The following is a 19882-nucleotide window of genomic DNA, read 5'->3' as shown; positions in this document are numbered from 1 at the left end:
CTTATGCTTACACAGAGATAACAGCTGCCGAAATTGTTGCAGTCGTCCGCCAGATGTCGCTTAATAAAGCTATGGGTCATGACGAAATATCAGTGAACATCATTAAGGACAACATTCATATTTTGTGCCTTCCACTCAGGCTTTTTTATCGGGTATCTATCCTGAAACGCTCAAGATTGGGAGAGTTGTACCGATCTACAAAAACGACAATCCCAGTGATGTAGAAAATTACCGCCCAATCACCATACTGAGTTGCATTAATACGCTCTTCGAAAAACTAATAGCTAAGAGATTTTGTTGAAAAATATGGCATCTTAGCCAGAGAACAGCATGGTTTCCGCAGAGGTCATTCTACAGGCACAGCAGTACACTCAGCAACAGAAATAATTAACCGGGCTTTAAATTCAAACAAGATTATTATAGGCATATTCCTTGACATTAGAAAAGCATTCGACACTGTTAAACATGACATTTTGTTACAGAAACTTGAAAGTTATGGATTTCGAGGACCAGCCAGCAATTTTTTCCGTAGCTACCTAACTAACCGCATGCAATTCGTGCAAATCTCAGATCAAAGATCTTCAATGGGGGAAGTTACGACAGGAGTTCCGCAAGGGTCAGTACTTGGCCCCCTGCTTTTTTCCCTCTTTATAAATGATTTTCCTCGTTTCATTGAGCAGGGACAAGCAGTCATGTACGCAGATGACACAGCTCTACTAATACCTCATCAGTCGGCAGAAAAGGCTGAATCACTTGCAAATGATAGCCTCCAAAAAGCAGCAAATTGGTTTAGCACTAACAAACTAGCGCTAAATGTTAAAAAAACAAAGTTCATTGCTTTCACCTCCCGTCGTAAATCTACCCCCGTAGAATTTAGTCTGCATCTCGATGGATTACCAATTGAACGGGTTCAAGGCTACAAATTTTTAGGAGTAACTCTTGATGAGAATCTACACTGGGCACCTCATATAGAAAACTTATGCAAAAAGTTAACCTCTGGGTGCTATGCACTAATTAAAGCAAAAAAACATTTTGACAAGAACACACTACGAATGATATATTTCAGCGTTTTCCATAACCATTTAATATACTGCATTGAATCCTGGGGTTTCACCTTCGCATCTTACTTAGCAAAAGTTAGCACTCTCCAGAAAAGGGCTGTCAGAATAATATCATACGCACCGAGAGCAATACCATCCAAACCTCTTTTTGATGAATTAAACATAATGCCCTTCACCAATGTACGTGAGTACAAAACGGCCATTTTAGTCCGCCAGATAATTAGCACGAACTCTCCACATCCTTCTTCCATATTCATCTCTCCCAAACGTGACACTAGGCAGGCACAGCACAATAATTTTAATTTACCCATAGCTCACAACATATATGGCCGGCGCTCAATTTCTTTTATCGGGGCTAAAATATTGAATACCGTGCCGTGTTACATGAAATACACGTCCAACTTTGTTTCTAAACTAAAACGCCACTACCTTACCAAGCAATCTGATGCACCAAGCTAAACACGTGTTGTTGCTCTTAGCAATGCTCCATATAGTGATTGTTTAACTCTGACAATGTTTGTAATGGATCCATCACTAGCCATAGCGGCTAAGGATCCAGATGACTACACAGCATTTCGTGTATCAATTTCTGCGTGAATAAACGTTCTGATTCTGAAACGTTCTGATTCTAAACCACCGTTATTTTTTTTGCAACTTGCACAAAAGGACAGGAACAAAGAATTGAGCAAAACACTCAACAGGTTAGGAAATTCGGTAGGCTGAAGAAGTTAAGCTGAATGTACGCATTGTTACATTTAATTTTCTCTATTTTCAACTTCACTCCTGAACCTAATATGGCCTCCTTTTGGAGATTCTCATTTGCGATGGCATGTTCTATCTGCGGCCGCCTCAGCATTCACAGTTGACGGCGAGGGGACCGAATTCCCGGGGGTATTCAGCGTCGGTCGTAATCGAGTCACGTCACCATGCTGGTGAGTAACGTCATGTAGATCCGGGCGTCAGGGTACGTTAGTAAATTTCAGCTTTAACATAAGGGATGTGTCTCCACTTGGATCCCAATTTAGATCAGTTACGAAACACAACAGAAGGAACGAAGAGGACCGGGTGGGACGCATTGCTGCCGTTATATGATCTCTAATCGTCTTTGAAACATTTGTCAGGCAGTGCTTTCAAATACGTGAAAAGGTATGTTTGGCGCATCACAGCTCCAGCTGCCGCTGAGCGAGTTCTTACAACGTGAAAAAGCAATGCTTGCTTTCCGATCCCTCATAGTTATGTCACACCCAAAAATAATTGTGGAATCTCCTTCATCACGCTTTTCCATAAGCCGTATAATATTTCCATGCGTTTTGGTTTATGGTTTATCGTCCGAAAGCGACTCAGGCTATGAGGAACGCCGTAGTGAAAGACTCCGGAAATTTCGACCAGCTGAGGTTCTTTAACATGCACTGAAATCGAACAGTACACGGACCACTAGCATTTCGCCTACATCAAAATCCAAGCGCTCCATAACGATCGCAAAGTACAACATTGATGACTTGACTACACAACTCCTCATTGCGGCAGCACTATGAGCAGTACTTTTGAACAAAGAAAAGAAATCGCGCTGAAATTAAGAAATTTGGGAAACACTTAGCTCCGCCTTGTTGATATGATGCTATAGCATTAACAAGTCTTTTCTGCGGCTTGGTGTCCTCTGCATATTTTGTATTCGAAATTTCAGGCTATTTCGCATGGTCTCATGACGTAACATTTAGCCCGGCGAGCAATGAGCACTCGACCGTATAACCAGCCAACAGCCACCCGCTAGTGCACCTCCCATCTCGAACATGTGACGGCGCTTGGTCATGTCACCAGGTATCGTAATCTAGTATGTTAACCCCGCTCAGCCACAGCGTTTAATGCCGGGATGCATGAGGCGTTTTTACGGCGTGAGGCCGGCGATTTTCACCCGATGGTGAGCGCCGCCACCAATGTGGACCTACCAGATAATTTTCGCACGTCGTCCGACGACGGTTGATGAGGCGGCGGCTGACGCGAGCGAATAGGTGCGCAGAAAGCCCGCTCTTTTCCGATATGACTCTTTGCGCACGTCGCCGTCGACGAGGCCGCCATGGCCGACGAGCACGTGGCGACTTGGGGGGCGGGCATGGAAACGTGACTGTCTTGAAGATAAACGATTCATCAAGCATAGCATGTCTTTTTTTTTATGGGGACATGAATTACTGTCGTATCAAAATGGGCGCTCGTTTCCTCAAGGCCGGAGGAAGAAAACCACGCGCGCAAAAAGCCTGTGTTGTCTCGAGCGTGTGGTTCTCGATATCTGGACATGTTCATGCGGAGTAATGTGATGAAAAAAAAAATCCGAGGGATCTGGTTGCATGTTACATTCTCGAATTTCCTGTTTACATTATCCCTACGTCATAAGACAGGCCGGTTATCAGCCATGGAACTTAGAAGCATCACATCCTGAGCCGGCCCTCGCCCTCCTAACCAAGCCAAACTTGCGACAAGCCAAGTGGGAGCTCCGCGTTTTTGCGCCACTGCATGCAATGGACTCTACCGTGGCGCGCGCGCGCACACCCACACACTCAGCCCAACACACACACACACACATGCAGAAAAAGGCAGGGAACTAGGGCGCCAGAAAGTAACGTGCATGCAGGTACAATTCCTATACAAGCGCACCCCGAAAATGGTTACACGTTTAAATGGTATTATTCAATAATTTGTACGCTGAGCAACCTGTCACCATACTTGTGTATAAATGCAGGAAACACATGTTGTGTGCAAGCAGCCTAGGTAAAATGATCAGCGCCGTTCGTAAGTAGAAGGCAGCATATTTTCATTTTTGCGAAAGCATAGCAGCTCATAAGGAGCAAAATCAGGCGTTGTCCTCCCCAGAGGTTTGGAAAAACCACGTGACCTAATCAGAAAAAGAAAAATTAAGTTTCGTAAATAAAATACTTTCCGAAGTGGGTTCCGCACCCACGAAGGGAACCCGCCGCATTGGCTCAGTGGATAGGGCGCGATGTCAGTGCACGCTAAACATCCCCAGGTGGTCTAAATTATTCCAGAACCCTCCACTACGGCACCCTTTTCTTCTTTTTTTTTCACTCCCTCCATTTTCCCTTTACGGCGCGGTTCAGGTGTCAGCCGATATGAAAGACAGATACTGCGCCATTTCCTTTCTCAAAAAAACAATTTTTAATTTTTACTTTCAAGGTTAGTTTCTAAAATTGGTTTTGAGGAAAGGAAATGGCGCAGTAACTGTCTCACATATATCGGTGGACGCTCGAACCACGCCGTGAGAGGACTGACCTCTGGCCCACTTGAAGGTCAAAACCGTAAGCACCGCGAAATCGTTACGAGGTAGCATAGTGAAGCTTTCGCATCAAAAGTGAAGGAAAATAATGTTGCCGGCCGTGGCAATTGCTATCTAATATCTTAACCACCCGAGCTGCAGCCGGCGGAGGAGAAAGGGAAATGATATCGAGGAGAAATATAAAGTGGAGCGATAGCAAGGAAGCACAGGATCGAGTATTCGGGTGTGGCTCAATCCCCGGTCCGCTTTCGAAGGGGGATGCCATTCACATACCTGGCTTAATATCTCATATGGGCCCTTGAGGCTTGAGTGTTACGCATATTTTTGAAAGTATGGCGGAGTGCTTGGCGTAACGCACTCTGGCACAGATAAGCCCGGTATTGCACTGCCTCCGGGATTGGCCCGTGGCCTACGGGCTATTGCGTGCGCTTTTCTTCTGTCTCTTTACTCCCATCTTTCACCTCCTACTATCAGCACGCAGGCAGCTGGGCGTGGCTCCGCATTGAGCCAGTAAGCAAGCCCATGCTTTTCCTTTCGTCTTTCTGTCGACAACTCAACTCAACTCGAAAAAAGGAAGCACAGGGGATCGAGCTGGGTTTGGGTATCGTCGCCTTCATCAACTTCCATTCGGGCGGCGTGAACTGATCAGCTTGGCTGGCCATTGCATTAGAGCAGCACGCCATCGCCGCAGCCGAACACCACGCTGCAAGCTTTCTCCTTCACAGCTTGTCAGTAGACTTAATTGTTGTCCGTAATTTTTTTCCCCGTTGCGAAAAAACTTGACAATTATGGTGAGTCAGGTTATAACTGCAACCTCTTTCGAAAAAATAAAAACACTGACGTGTAAACAAATGCGCAACACAAGGTTCTTACTGATGCTTATACGGCCGCTAGTTCTGTTCTGTCACAAGTGATCAGATTTTCTGTACAGCAAAACACCATTTACCATGAAGAAACAGACCGTCCCACGGGGAGAAGTTGGGTGCAGCGCTAAAAAAATTCTATTCCACGCATTATGCTCTGGACTCACTGAGTGATAGCTGGGCCTTGGCACAATTCTGGAACGTTTAGCCATATCTTGTGAGATGTGCATATATACCGCCAGTAGTTTTTGACAAATGGCCCCTCAAAGTCGGACAAAGACGGGGCGTGTACACCGCTTCAACCCCAACCCGACTTCTTTCTTTTCTTGCACCGCAGTAAAGGAACAGACTAGGGGAGCCGCACAGTCAGCCCGTTTCGAACATGCTGGGTGGAAAAAAAAAACAGAAACGCGAAGGGTGCCCCCCTCCCGAGGAGCTTGACTTGAGGGGACACACAAAGCGGACAACGGGCGAAGCTTACTAGCGTCTCTCTCTCAAACCGGGAGGAAGAATGTTAGAGAAGGAGGAGGAGCTCAACTTCATGCGGCCCGTGGTGGCGGCGTTGTGAACTAGGAGCGGATGAACCAGAATCCTGGCCATGATCTGCGCACCAGGGGTTCCAGCAGAAGTTCTGATATCCTTTTTTCTGACGGCGGACCCCGGATCTTTGGCTGCCATGTTGGTGCACATCGCACAGTGAAAGGTCATGCGCATGTCTAATCCTGTTATCAGCACCTGTGATGCTGGAGGTAGGAGCAAGCGGCTGTAAGTGGATTAGGCATACGCACGGCCTGTCGCCGTGCTACGTTCACCAACACAGACAATTTTCTGCGGGCAGTGTGCATACCTAACGCACCGAAAGCAGAACGCCGCCCGGAACAAGGAACGGCAAGAGGCCCGTATTGTGAATCCACATTTACTAAAGCATTCCATGATCCATCAAAAGTATCGAACATTATACCTAGTAAAATCCCTGCCAGAATGATCAAATTCTGCGCAAATTGTCTGTGTTAATAGCTTGCTGTTCACCAGGCATATATTGGCACATAACCACCCAGTCTCAACCTTGCAACATTTGGCAGAAGGTTAGGTGGGCGAATGAGATTAGGTTTTCAGGCATAAGGTGGGCGCAGCTGGCAAAGGACCGGGATAATTGGAGAGGCATGGGAGAAGCCTTTGCCTTGCAGTGGGCGTAGTCAGGCTGATGACGACGGTGATAATAATGACCCACCCAAACCCCCAACCCAACCTCCCATATCCACACCCAACCCCTCCCTCCCAATGGGAAACCGCTGTTACGAGAGCACACACCAGGATGACCAGCGCAGACTGATCGACCAGGCAAACCCGATTGGAAAAGCTATTGAGGCCATGGACTAAGGTCTCCAACCTCTGGGGGCTACAGTCAGGCTGCTGCTGATGATGATGATGATGAATCAAAGTCTTACAATCTTTCGGTTAGATTCAAATTTTAGAATCGACCGCACGTGCACGAGTCGAAAAGTTACAAAAATGAAAAAAGATGCTCAAGAATGCACGCGGAGTTCCTTCGAGTGAAACTAATTTCGAGCACCGAGAAATGAAAGCAGAAGAAGCCGAGTTTGCCCCTGCAGCCAGTTGAGAGAACGCCGTGTGGTCGGATGCCTTCCGAAACGAGAAATAGTACGCATTGTACGGCGCATATCCTTTGCACGGCATCCGGTACGTGAACTGAAGGTCTTATATATGAGCTCAGAAACGCATTTACCATGGCAGCAACAGGCTGTGGCACTTTCTTAGGTGCTATTGAGTTGACACGCGTACACATAGGAGCATCTACTGTTGAGGAAGAAGTGAGCGTTGATGCGGCGCAAGGCTACGAATAAGTGGACCCTTGACCCGGGCAGCCAGTCGACATCTTGACAGCTGAGTCTCGGAGTGGCATCCAACATGCGCGAGATAGTCCACATCCAGACAGGCCAGTGTGGGAACCAGATTGGGGCGAAAGTAAGCCACCTCTACCACTTTGTGGGTTATTTCACGGCTCAAAGGATCGCGATAGCCATTCGGTCCCAGTGCCTGTCCCGGCGCGTTTTATGTTGGCGATTACGTTTCCTCCTAAACGCCGCGTTCAAGAATCTCGTTTCAGGATACGGGCGAAAGTAATTACCTGTGAAGCAGTCGCGGCTTTTAGCAGACTTACTGCTTTAGTTCTTAGTTGTGGCCTCTTTGCGTGGGACAATAATGTGCCCTAATGCGCATCGAATCTCTTATTCCTGACCGCTGTTCTCACTCTGACCTTTTAATAACTGCTCGCACTTTGAGAGCGTTATAATATTTTTGTTGTTTTATGCCATATAGCTCAGGCGTTATTGCCGGTTGTAAGAAAATTCGAGACAATCGGTCTTGGCGGAGAGGTGACATGGAACAGTCTTATGGCAAATGACTGCCGCAAAGCGATCGGCGAGGATTCTTTGCCGGCATTTTTTTTCGTATGACCTAGTTTTCGCGTATGACGTAATTCAAAGGCCTCAAGTGGTCTTAGGTCCTGCCGGCTTTCCGTCATCAGCAAAACACATGACGCGTGAGAATCGATGGCAATTGACGAGTTGACTACAAACACCAGTTGACAAGTGTAACTGTAGCAGTTATGTTGCTTTCGCTGTGAATTCCAGCCTGTAAATATGCTTTGACTGTCGCCACTGCGCGATGTGACGCCACTCTGATTACTGATATTTTTTCCCGTCTGCAGTTTTGGGAGGTGATTTCTGATGAGCACGGCATCGATCCAAGCGGGGCGTACCATGGCGATTCGGACCTCCAGTTGGAGCGCATCAATGTCTACTACAATGAGGCCTCCGGTACGCGTCTGGAAGTATTTCGGTTGAAAATTTCACTTTGAAGCTTGCCCGTCGCGTTGAACTTGCCTTGCGGCTGTTTCGCGCTGCTAAGCATTACGGAAATTTGCCGGGCCGGTTGGCAGATGACTTCAACAAATACAGCAAGCGAAAGACAAAACCGAATGCTGTGTGTATGGGTGTCTCATATTCTCGGTCCTGTCTTAACAGCGCTGTTTGTGGTGTTAAGCTGTTATCTGGACTCTCAATGGAGCTTCTTCAACGGCAGGCCTTTGATCTTTGAGCTTTAAATTGTACAACCGATCGCGCATTTTTAAATAGATCACAGTGCAACGTCTAGTGGCCTCTTCTGCTTGCGGCATGTTATGTTAGGCCATTGCAGCTTTTCAGGTTGCATTGCCAGAAGTCCCGCAGGGATTAGTTTGAAGGTTCTTTATCAAAGGCTTTTTTTCTCATAGGCAATGAATGTTAACAACGAGAATGAGTACTGAATAATAATAATTGGTTTTTGGGGAAAGGAAATGGCGCAGTGTGTCTCATATATCGGCGGACACCTGAACCGCTCCGTAAGGGAAGGGATAAAGGAGGAAGTGAAAGAAGAAAGGAAGAGAGAGGTGCCGTAGTAGAGGGCTCCGGAAGAATTTCGACCACCTGGGGATCTTTAACGTGCACTGATATCGCACAGCACACAGGCGCCTTAGCGTTTTGCCTTAATAAAAACGCAACCGCCGCGGTCGGGTTCAAACCCGAGTTCTGAATTCCCTCGTCAGGTTTGACGAGGACATAGTAAGTCTCCCCTCTCCAACGTTTCCTCTTGCTGCAGTGAGTTTGTAAGGCGTTTTTAACTCTACGCTTGCTAATAATACCGCCGCTGTGCTTCATTTGGAAGGGGCTCGATCATGAAATCCATGATTCGGTAGACACATTTCTATGGAGGGGACATTCTGAACAGCCGTGTGTTCTGCGATCTTATTGAGCTTAAATCAACCCCAGGTGGTGCAAATTTATCCAGAGGCCTGCACTATTGCGTTGATCATAGCCCATGTACAGTATTGGGAAAGTTATTCCCATATACTACACTGAAAGTTTCGTAATACGGAACAGAATCGCAACAGGAGTTGCAACTGGACTTTAATGTAGTAACATCATTTTGATCCATCTCAAACTATCTATCAACATTTCACCTTCTGTTTTTCTGCTGAAAGTTATTAAAATCTTTGATTAAATATAATTGGATCTGTTATGTAAAAACCGGGAGGTGGCGCAAGGTCCTAGTAGTGCCGTTTTTATTTTGCTATGACATCTTCAGTTGGCGCGCTCTATTTTCATTGCTTCTTTAACTGGCTTTGTTGTGACGCAGGTACTTGTAATAACTGTACGGTATGTTTGTTGCCCCTAAGTGATATTTGTTTTTTTTTTGTTCGAGGTGGTAAATACGTGCCTCGGGCTATCCTGGTTGACCTGGAGCCGGAAACCATTGACGCCGTCCGCTCGGGACCCTTTGGACAACTCTTCCGGCCGGACAACTTTGTGTTCGGTAAGGGGCTGCTCGGCTTAAAACCTACTACATAAACACACCCACAAGAGCGCACAGTATAGACTAATCTTAAAAGCGCACAACTGGCTAAATTTGTACGCACATCTCTGTACGCACAGCGACTCCTCACTGATTATAATCCAGTCCGAGTGGCAGTCAGTTTAATACAGCCACGGAATCAAGTACTTCGAGTTTGATCTATGGGCATTCTCATCAATTCCTTGCGAAACCTAGTCCACCAAGATTGAGACGCAAGCTTGGCGGTTCATCAAGAATATAGTGCGCCGTGAAAAGAGCATACAACGAGAGAGGCAACACATGTGCCATTTCAAAGATAAAATGAAAACAAAAGGTAAGATGGGGTCAGAGACCCATTTTCGAAGCATTTCACTCTAGAAAATCCGAGCATCAGGCAAGAGGAAGATCGTGCCTATTATATCACTGGTGGGTACCCAGCGGCACTGGGGACCGAACCCTGGACTTCCCGCATGCGAGGCGGTTGGTCAAACCACTAGGCCACAAGTGCGGTATTGAGGTAAACATTTTGAGGATAGCTTGCATATATGTACAGTTAAGAAACGTTATTTTTTCCAGATTTACTGGTACTCCTTAAGTAGCACTTGTAGCCAATCCTTAAAAGTCATGAAGGAAGCGTCCCTTTTTTCTCGCACTACCGCTGTGCGATGTCAGTGCACGTTAAAGATCCCCAGGTGATCGAAATTATTCCGGAGCCCTCCACTACGGCACCTCTTTCTTCCTTTCTTCTTTCACTCCTGCCTTTATCCCTTCTCTTACGGCGCAGTTCAGGTGTCCGCCGATATATGAGACAGATACTGCGCCATTCCCTTTCCCCCAAAACCAATTATTCTTAGCTCCATTAATCGAGGATATACAATGCAAAAGCTGTCTGCGTTCAATGTGTTCATTGGCGTTGACACCGTTATAGACTCTTAAGGAAGTGCGTAAACTGGCTCCCCGGGTCAGTGGAAGCTTCGCTCGCCCTTCGAGGTACGTGACGATAGTGAAGAGATGTGGGCTGCATACATTAGCACTGAAACTTTGTGGTAGACACGCGGCACTGCAGCAATAGGCCGCAGCGTTCATTGGGTGATCAACCTCTCGCGATCATCAACTGCCACCTGAGACAGAGGCAGGGTGGACGCGCTGCATTTACAAAGTGCGGAAGGCAATCAAAGGGGGTTTTAAAACGAAAGCTTTACTGGTGGTGGTGGTGGTAGTGGTTTTATTAAAAATAATAGTAAAAAGGAAGGAAAATATTTTTGCTAGCCCCGGCATCTGCCATCGATACTGAAGCACCTGAGCTGGGGCAGCGAAAATAAAGGACAGCAGGCAGAATGGAGAAAAGAAATGAAAGAGGTGAGGAGACAGGAATAGAGGACAGGGGGAGAAGTAATATGTACAAACTATTTACACAATAAGAAATGTGTCCAGGTTGTGCGCGTGATTAGTTCATTTTAGAGGAATTAAATCACACACGCGCACAGCACTGTGTTGGTTACAACTGGAGTGGGGCGTCCAGTTATTAATCGTTCAAGGTAGAACTCCCGGAGCGTTCGGTCACTGCGTGTAACTACCTGATGGAAAACCGACGGGACGTCAAGCCCGTGTGTTCGAGGAATGCACAGAGGCTCACCAAAGTTCGCTCACGGGTGCGCGCACTGCCCTGCGGCCACAATAGCGTCTTGATGGAGTCTGGTAGTATGCCCTGCGCCCTATAGGCCGCGAGCATATCGCGACGAGCATCGGCGAACGCGGAGCAGCGAAGGAGCAGATGTTCTAGTTTTTCCACTGCACCGCATCCGTCACACACATCACTCGTCGCGATTCCGTGGCGCACCCGTCGTTCCCCGGGCCACACGCAGCCAATGCGCGCGCGGAGGATCATTGCACGTTGTGACCGTGTAAGTGCGCGACAGCGGGTGACACTGTCGATGCGCTCACCTCCCGCGATGCGTGGGTCGGGGTGCTGCTTTACTGGCCGCAAACTTGCGATTTCGCCGTGGTTGTGCTCCGAGGAAGCACATAACGTCACAACGCGCGCCACACCGCGTATATTTGTCTCTCTCTCTTGCGCTCCCTAGTCACTACTGTGCTTGCGCCACTAGTAGCACCGAGCCACATGTGTTGCGCCGCTGCGCAGTACCACGCCTTTCCTCAGAATCCAACTTTCAATTTTGAGGTTTCTCTTTCTTCTTTCCCTGTCTCCTTTACCCCTTCCTTTAAGGCTCGGTTCGGGTGTCCACCGACATATGCGAGACGGATACTGAGCATTTTCCTTTCCTCATAAACCAAACAAAACTAGTCCGCCGACGGTGTTCATAGTTCATTGGCGTTGACAACTTTCAAAAGGCCGTTCATTTTCACGAAAGGATAGGCATAATAATAAAAATAATTGATTTTTGGGGAAAGAAAATAGCGCAGTATCCGTCTCGTATATCGTTGGAGACCTTAGTCGCGTCGTAAGGGAAGGAATAAAGGAGGGAGTGAAAGAAGAAATGAAGAAAGAGGTGCCGTAGTGGAGGGCTCCGGAATAATTTCGACCACCTGGGGATCTTTAACGTGCACTGACCTCGCACAGCACACGGGCGCTTTAGCGTTTTTCTACCATAAAAACGCAGCCGCCGCGGTCGGGTTCGAACCCGGGAGCTTCGGATCTGTCTGTCTGTCTCTTGTTGCCAGGAAGAAAGAAAACGAAAGTGCACAGGCCTGCTCACTGGCTCTAGCCCAGCCACAATCGCTACCACGTGCAGATAGTAGGAGAGTTGAAAGATGGGATAGAAAGACAGGATAGTAAAGACGCGCTAAAGACAAGGCCGATCCCGGAGGTAGTGCAATACCGGGCCAACCGATGGCGGGATTGAAGCATCCTTCAAACTCTCCGTCACATTTCCAAAAATAAGTTCATTTGGACCCGCAACAGATACTCTACGGGGTCCGGACATTCGCATGCATCTAGTGGGCATATAATCATCGCAAGCCTGATTATATGCCCTAGTGCTCCAGAGCTCCGGGTCAGTAGCCGAGCGCTCTAACCCCTGAACCACCGCGGCGCACAACCGGCTCCGTGGGTTACTGGAGACCTAAATCTCGCTTTCATGTACGTGGCGTTGGTGTCTACTGCAAAAAACTGCTTTGATTGCGTTCCCCACATTGTATAGGCAGCGCACCCTCCCTGCCACCCTGGGAGATGGCATGCAATTAATGGTTGATCGCGAGATATTGATAACCAAATCAACGCTGCGGCCTAGCCATTTCTTCACTGCCGCATGTCAGACACAACGCTGTCAGCACTATTACATTCAGGCCACATCTCTCTCTCACCACTGCCACATGCGTCAAAGCACGAATGCGGCGTCCGCATACCCAGGCAGCCAGTTATGCGCCCTTCCTTTGTTCAAAGCCAATGCCGTCTTGAACATTGTCAACGCCGAAGAACACAGTGAACGCCGACACCTTTCGCTTTGTTATACCCTGGATAAACTGAACTAATCCAAACTAAGTTTTTGCACTTGGATGTCACCGCCACGTTACACGAAAGCGAAAGTGAGGTGTCCACTGACCCAGGGAGCCACTTGTGCGCGTTTCCTTTCGTAAAAATGAACGGCTTCTACGTTGTAAACACCAATGAACCAACTGAGCGCCGGCGGCTCACTTGTTTTGTTTGGTTTTGTGAAAAGAAATGGCGCAGTAACTGTCTCATATATCTCGGTGGACACTAGAACCGGCCCAGAATGGAAGGGATAAAGGAGGGATGGAAAGAAGAAAAACATAAAGAGTACTTGAAAATAGAATTTTTAGGAAAGGTGCGGCGCGGCGCAGCGGCGGAACACCTATGCCTCGGTGCAACTAGTGGCTCATTAGCAGTAGTGACTAGACACGCTTACCCGAAATGGGCCGGCTATACCCTAGCGTAGCTCTCGCTACAAAAGCTTCCATCCGCCTTTCACTCACCACATCACTCAGGAAAACGGATAGGTGGCGCATTACACAACGAAGGGAGGTGGCCCTCTGCGGGGACAATCCGGCATAAAACAAAAGATTACAGACATATATAATACAGGATATGATCACAGGAGGAGGTTCTCTCGCCCCGGTGTTGACGTCATTTGTCACCCTTTTACATAGTGACTCGCTGGAGAGATTGGGTTCTGTAGCCGAGTACAATACAAGCCATGACTTGTTGAATTGTTTGCAGACGTGAACATATATTTTCAACTTCTTTCACACGCCACATTATCGTAAACTTGCGCAAGCTGTTAACTTCATCTGTGTTGTGCGTTGCTTATCCATCTACTCGCTACGTCCACGGCAAAGCATAAGTCTAGTTTTTTCCGCGTTCCAGGCTGCTGTGTGCATTTCGCCCAGTGCATGGCTTTCCTTAATTGCTGATTCTAGTACTGATTAACTTCATAATAGAGTTTTCACAAGTGTACGCCTCTGACAATGTTACCTCTTCAGGTCAGGGAGGTGCGGGCAACAACTGGGCTAAGGGCCACTACAGCGAGGGTGCCGAACTGGTGGACTCGGTGCTTGACGTCGTGCGCAAGGAAGCGGAGTCCTGCGACTGCCTGCAGGGATTCCAGCTGACCCACTCCCTGGGTGGAGGTACTGGATCTGGCATGGGCACACTGTTCATCTCGAAGATCCGTGAAGAGTACCCCGATCGCATCATGAACACCTACAGTGTAGTGCCCTCTCCAAAGGTGTGTGACAATGCACATCAGAACAAATTCAGACGTCGTTGTGCTAGAGCGCTTATCGGCGTTAACACGAACAGGGGTTCATGTCCTTCCTGTGCACCACGTCATTTACACGCTTTCGCGGCGCGTGTTGTTGTACCGCGTCATCTGCTACTTTCGTTTTCTTAATAGCGGTGAAGATCGCTCGAATCGCGCAAGAAAGTATCAGAATAACATCGAACAGAATTCGCTCGCGTGTTCACGGTAACGGTGACCGAAGCTTTACCTCAAATATGTTATCTTTCTGCTTTTTTGTTTTCGTAGAGTTTGAATTAATGCTTGCCTGCACCTGTTAATCGCGGTCCTTCTGCCGTTTTCTGTAGGTTTCGGACACCGTCGTCGAGCCCTACAATGCTACCCTTTCTGTGCATCAGCTTGTGGAGAACACCGACGAGACCTTCTGCATCGACAACGAGGCGCTCTATGACATCTGCTTCCGGACGCTGAAGCTGACTACTCCAACGTACGGAGACCTCAACCACTTGGTCTCCGCAACTATGTCTGGTGTGACCACATGCCTTCGGTGAGTGGTCAGCTTCCGCGTGTATTCAAGCGCAATATGGTTTGGTTTGGTTAATGAGGGTTTAACGTCCCAAAACCACTCAGACTATGAGAGACACCGTAGTGAAGGGTTTCGGAAATTTCGACCACCTGGGGTTCTTTGACGTGCACTGACATCGCGCAGCACACGGGCCTCCAGAATTTCGCCTCCATCGAAATTCGACCTCCGCGGCCGGGATCGGACCCGCGTCTTTCGTCCCAGCAGCCGAGCGCCATAACCACTATGCCACCGTGGCGGCACAAGCGGAATATGATCATCGGTCCAAAATTCGAAAAACAAACAGCTGCATAGGTGTACAGACCTGCAGTCTGTTATGGGGACAACTATGTAAGTCGTGCATGTCTCGGGACAGGCGCACAGCCCTTCACCGCAGTTGTCCCTGAGTCGGCAGTCAGGCTAGCAAGCACGCAGATTCTCCGAAAAGCGAGTTGTTTTTTGGACAGTAAAATAACCAAATTTCTAGTAGGAAAATTACGGCATGACCGGGAACCTGGCAGCGTTACATCCGTACGATCACTTCGCGTGGCGAAGGGCAGCACGATGGTGTTACATATCTTGCAGACCTGCACAGATCTATACAGGTGCTTCAGTTTCAGCGTAGAAGGCTAGCATGCTGACGATTATGTTGTAAGCGTTGCGTCAGTATGCTGGCCTTTGGACGGCAGGCAGTTGTACCGTGGCTGGTCTCATTGTAGTACAATATTATTTTAGCAAGGTCTGCCGTAAATCCAGTATCTATGCCAACGATTCCAATTCATAGAAGTCTAATCGTATAATTACCTTCGCAGCCATGGGGTACTACGCTACCGGGCAGGGGGTAAATGAAGTTGCCGTCGTCATCTCTTCGGATGTCGACGGGTCGAAGGAACTATGCAGGCCCATTCCAATCAATTCAAGAAATCTGCTTGATTCTTCAGTTACGCTAAATTCTGTTGGGTTTTCAGCAAGAGTTCTGCATCGTAGATGAACAATATTTTTTGCAGAAAGCAGCGTGGTAAAGGGCGTGCGTGATTCCAGGTGACATACGGTTCATACATCGTGAGGGCCTTGCCATTTTTTTTCGAAAGTTTACAGCAACGACTACAAGGCAGGTTGTCGTGTAAGGTGCGAATATTTCTAGAAGACGCCGTATATATGTCCCCTCGATGGTAAGAGGGAAACTTAGCTATGTTGTTGAGCGACAGCGTTGGCGCCCATCAGCCGCGTGAAGGCATCTGCACTTGCCTGAATGGCTTCGCATATTATTTAGGCCGTTTTAAATGATACCCACGATACAGTAACGGTGGCGGTATGGTTCTTTTTCTTATTAATTTAAATGGCTCAAACTGCAGTTTGTCATAATCTATATTTTATTTTTTTATTTTTCTTTTATTTCGATATACTTTCAACCCCAAGCGGGGTTTTTACAGGGGTGAGCGCACTTTAAAAAATGCATAACTTCCAGATAAAACAGTTATAGAACAGTAAGCAGTTGTACAATGAAAAGGATGGGTCTAGTTAAAGCAAGACAAGAACTAACAAATTCGAGGTGATCAGTTATACAGAACAAAGTTTATATCAACAACATTTTACCAATATTTAGTCAGTTTTGTGGCAATATACACAGCTCGGCAAGCTCCAAAAATTTGAGGACTGTTGGCTGCATTACAATTTGAAGTGTCAAGTGCATTCCATTCGCGCACTTCTCGCGGAAAAAAAGAAAAATTGAATGTGTTATTGCAACAAAAAATTTATCACGTGTGAGAGGATGTTTACGGCGGGTGATTCTGGAGAGGCTTATACTGACGAAGTCTTCAGAGTTAAGCTTAAATGTATTGTGCAGAAGAAATTAGAAGAATTTCAAGCGGTGCAGTTTCGATTGGATAGATAAAGGCTGAAGTCCTGCGCGATGCAAAAGTTCAGTAGGTGAATCTGTGCGCCTGTACTGGTTATGCATAAATCGCGAAGCTTTTCGCTGCACACTTTCCAGTGCGGCTACGCTAGTGTCTGTATAAGGGAACCGTGTAATGTTAGCATTTTCTAATACCGGGCGGATAAGCGTAGTGTATGCCAGAAGCTTTATTTCGGGAGGCGAGTTTTCCAAGGCACTTTTGAGAAAAAAGTTTGTTCATTGTCTTATTTGCTACATACTGAACGCGCGTTGTCCACTTCAGCTCGGATGAGATAAGGATACCCAGATATCGGTATTCCCTTACAGTTCGTAGCGCAGTGCTCAGAACCATAGGAGAACTTAAGCGGAATTTTTTTCTTTGTGATGGACATAGAAACAGTCTTGTCTTTGCTAATGACCATACTCCAATCATGGCACCACTGAAAAACTTTATGCAAAGCGCTATTTAGTTTGATCTAGTCAGACTGAAGTTTAATTTTATGATAAAGAACGCAATCGTCTACAAACAGTACCACTTGTACTTCATTTTCGTTACTTATATCAGTAATAAATAGCAAAAATTAGAGGCGCCAGTACAGATCCTTGGGGGACACCAGATAAAACGGGAATAATGTCGGAGGTATTTCCGTAGAATTTTACAAATTGTTAACGTTCAGACAAAAACTGCTGATCCATTGTGGGACGGGGCCATCACCAATTAAACCCTTGAGTTTGTATATCAATTTTTGTGCGATACCCGCTCGAGCGCTTTGGAAAAGTCAAGGAAAAAAAATTATAGGAAATTGCGACTGTAGTCCAAGACAATGTGGTCCAAGACATTCGCGCCTCGTAAACAGCTTTAAAGTCCGTTGAAGTACCTCGTAAATGGAGCAGTGTTGTCGGAATAATTGAATATATTGGCCGACCAGTATTCTATAGACTCCGAACAGGCAGAAAATCTGTGCAATTTTTTGTGATAGGTCTCGAGCACAACCAAATCGTTTGCACGAAATTTTTGAATTCCGGAATACCGCAATATTCCATGCAATATTCTAAATAAACCCGCTGTGCAACATCCAAGCCATTTTATTTTTTATGGCTATGTTGCTGCACGACCTTCAACCTCTTAATGACTTTTGTAATATGCGAATATATATCTCAGCCTACTTACGCAATGGGAATTCTCCTACACTGGCCTTTATATGCACATTTATCAAGGCTCTTCACTGCTCTTTCAGGTTTCCTGGACAGCTGAATGCTGATCTTCGCAAATTGGCCGTGAACATGGTGCCCTTCCCGCGCCTCCACTTCTTTATGTCTGGCTTCGCTCCGCTCACTTCCCGAGGCAGGCAGCAGTACCGTGCTCTGACAGTGCCGGAACTGACGCAACAGATGTTCGATGCCAAAAACATGATGGCTGCTTGCGACCCCCGTCAAGGCCGTTACTTGACAGTGGCTGCAGTCTTCAGAGGCCGAATGAGCATGCGGGAAGTGGATGAACAGATGCTACACATCCAGAACAAGCACTCTGGCTCGTTCGTCGAATGGATACCGAACAACGTCAAGACTGCAGTCTGTGACATACCGCCTCGAGGTCTGAAGATGTCGGCTACTTTCATTGGGAACAGCACAGCCATTCAAGAGCTTTTCAAGCGAATCTCCGAACAGTTTACCGGTAACTACGTCTGTGATTTGAAGATGGTTCTCAAAAGCAAATGCTTTTATTAAAGCTCGTTTGTGCCTATTGTGTGGATCGACGTATTTAATGTAGTGTGACCCCGCCTGCTGGATATATTTTTTTTTGTGCAGCTATGTTCCGCCGCAAAGCCTTTCTGCACTGGTACACTGGAGAGGGCATGGACGAGTTGGAGTTCACCGAGGCAGAGTCCAACATGAACGACCTGGTGTCCGAATACCAACAGTACCAGGAGGCCACAGCTGATGATGTGGGAGAGTTCGAAGAGACCCAGGCAGAGGCCTAGTTTTTTTTTTGTACAGGCAGTGCTTTTTCTTTCGCTTGAGAATAAAGTTTGTTTGTCATCGATCCTTCCATTCGAGCGAGGTGCCTGTACTTTTTAGTACGTCGTAGGTTCGGACTGCGTCACAAGGGTGGCCACGTGATGTAATGACCCCTTACTCTATTGCAATGTGCGCACATCTGTAAACATCTGTGACCGGCGTTACACTGGCAGTTTCGTTCTGCTACCGGCTGCGTCTCGGGAGTTTTCGGCATTTCGACGCAATCCCAAAATTGCTTCAAAATGTACTTGCCGAACCAGTCTTATAGCAGACGCAAGGTGATCAAGTTTTGATTAGCCGCAATTGGTCTCATAAGGTTCTCTGTGTACATGAGTCATCTTTCTGCGCTGTCGAAACTCGGGTGGGATTAGCCGGTTTTTAGAACATGTAACAACACAATACGAAGAATACCATTGCGCTCGGTACCTTCACTGTCACGTGACTGGGTTTTTTTTCGTACGACCTGTCATCCTTAACTCTAATATTTTAACGTTTTTTAGCATGAAACTTTTGAGAGGCCGTCCTCATTGAGGGATAGAGAGCACGTTGAGAAGATACCGACCGGAAAGCAACTGGTGTTTGAGACCGCTTGATAGCGATACTCGAGCTTCTCGGAGCTCCTGAACCTGTTGCGATCGAGCCATGAGTCCATATCTCTTTATTCTGTGAGCGGCATAGCCCTAACCTGGGACGCTGCGCAGAAAGGTTCGTCGCGAAAAGATTAGGCGATTCGCCAGTTTGAGCGACCCTCAACCCTCACGTCTCAACCAACGTCGCATGTGTTCAGTTCTGCGGTAACCACAGAAACTGGGGCTAAGCACGTTCCACCAAAAAACGGGAGCGATATTTCCGGCGAGAGGCTGAGGAAAACAGCTGTTTGTCACTATAGCAGTTTAGCGTCAGCGTCACCAGCTCGTAACACTATAGCGTAAAAGGCCCCGTTCACCCGAAAATCCAGTGTCGACAATGGCGTTTTTGGCTTTGTGAGCGAAAAATCACGAGCATGAATCCGGCAGGTGGTGCTCAGAGAGCAATCTAGCAGGAAGGTTGGCCACCTAGGTCGCGTGACCTTGCGGTCATCACAACC

At 47.2% G+C, this 19882-nt stretch overlaps 1 protein-coding gene across 1 annotated transcript; it reads left to right on the top strand.

Annotated features, from left to right (window-relative positions):
- The first annotated feature begins 6858 nt into the window (after positions 1–6858).
- On the top strand, positions 6859–18826 carry LOC144099472 (tubulin beta-4 chain-like). The gene is made up of 7 exons (XM_077632801.1): positions 6859–7196; positions 7942–8050; positions 9474–9584; positions 14064–14308; positions 14668–14867; positions 18015–18451; positions 18586–18826. Exons 1-7 carry the CDS (start codon positions 7140–7142, stop codon positions 18756–18758), a joined length of 1332 nt encoding a protein of 443 aa, XP_077488927.1. The 5' UTR covers positions 6859–7139; the 3' UTR covers positions 18759–18826.
- The last annotated feature ends 1056 nt before the right edge of the window (positions 18827–19882 follow it).

This window comes from Amblyomma americanum, chromosome 7, assembly GCF_052857255.1.
Source record: "Amblyomma americanum isolate KBUSLIRL-KWMA chromosome 7, ASM5285725v1, whole genome shotgun sequence".
Classification (NCBI taxonomy): domain Eukaryota; kingdom Metazoa; phylum Arthropoda; class Arachnida; order Ixodida; family Ixodidae; genus Amblyomma; species Amblyomma americanum.
The sequence above is the reverse complement of the archived record's forward strand: the minus strand, read 5'-3'. Positions and strand labels throughout refer to the sequence as shown.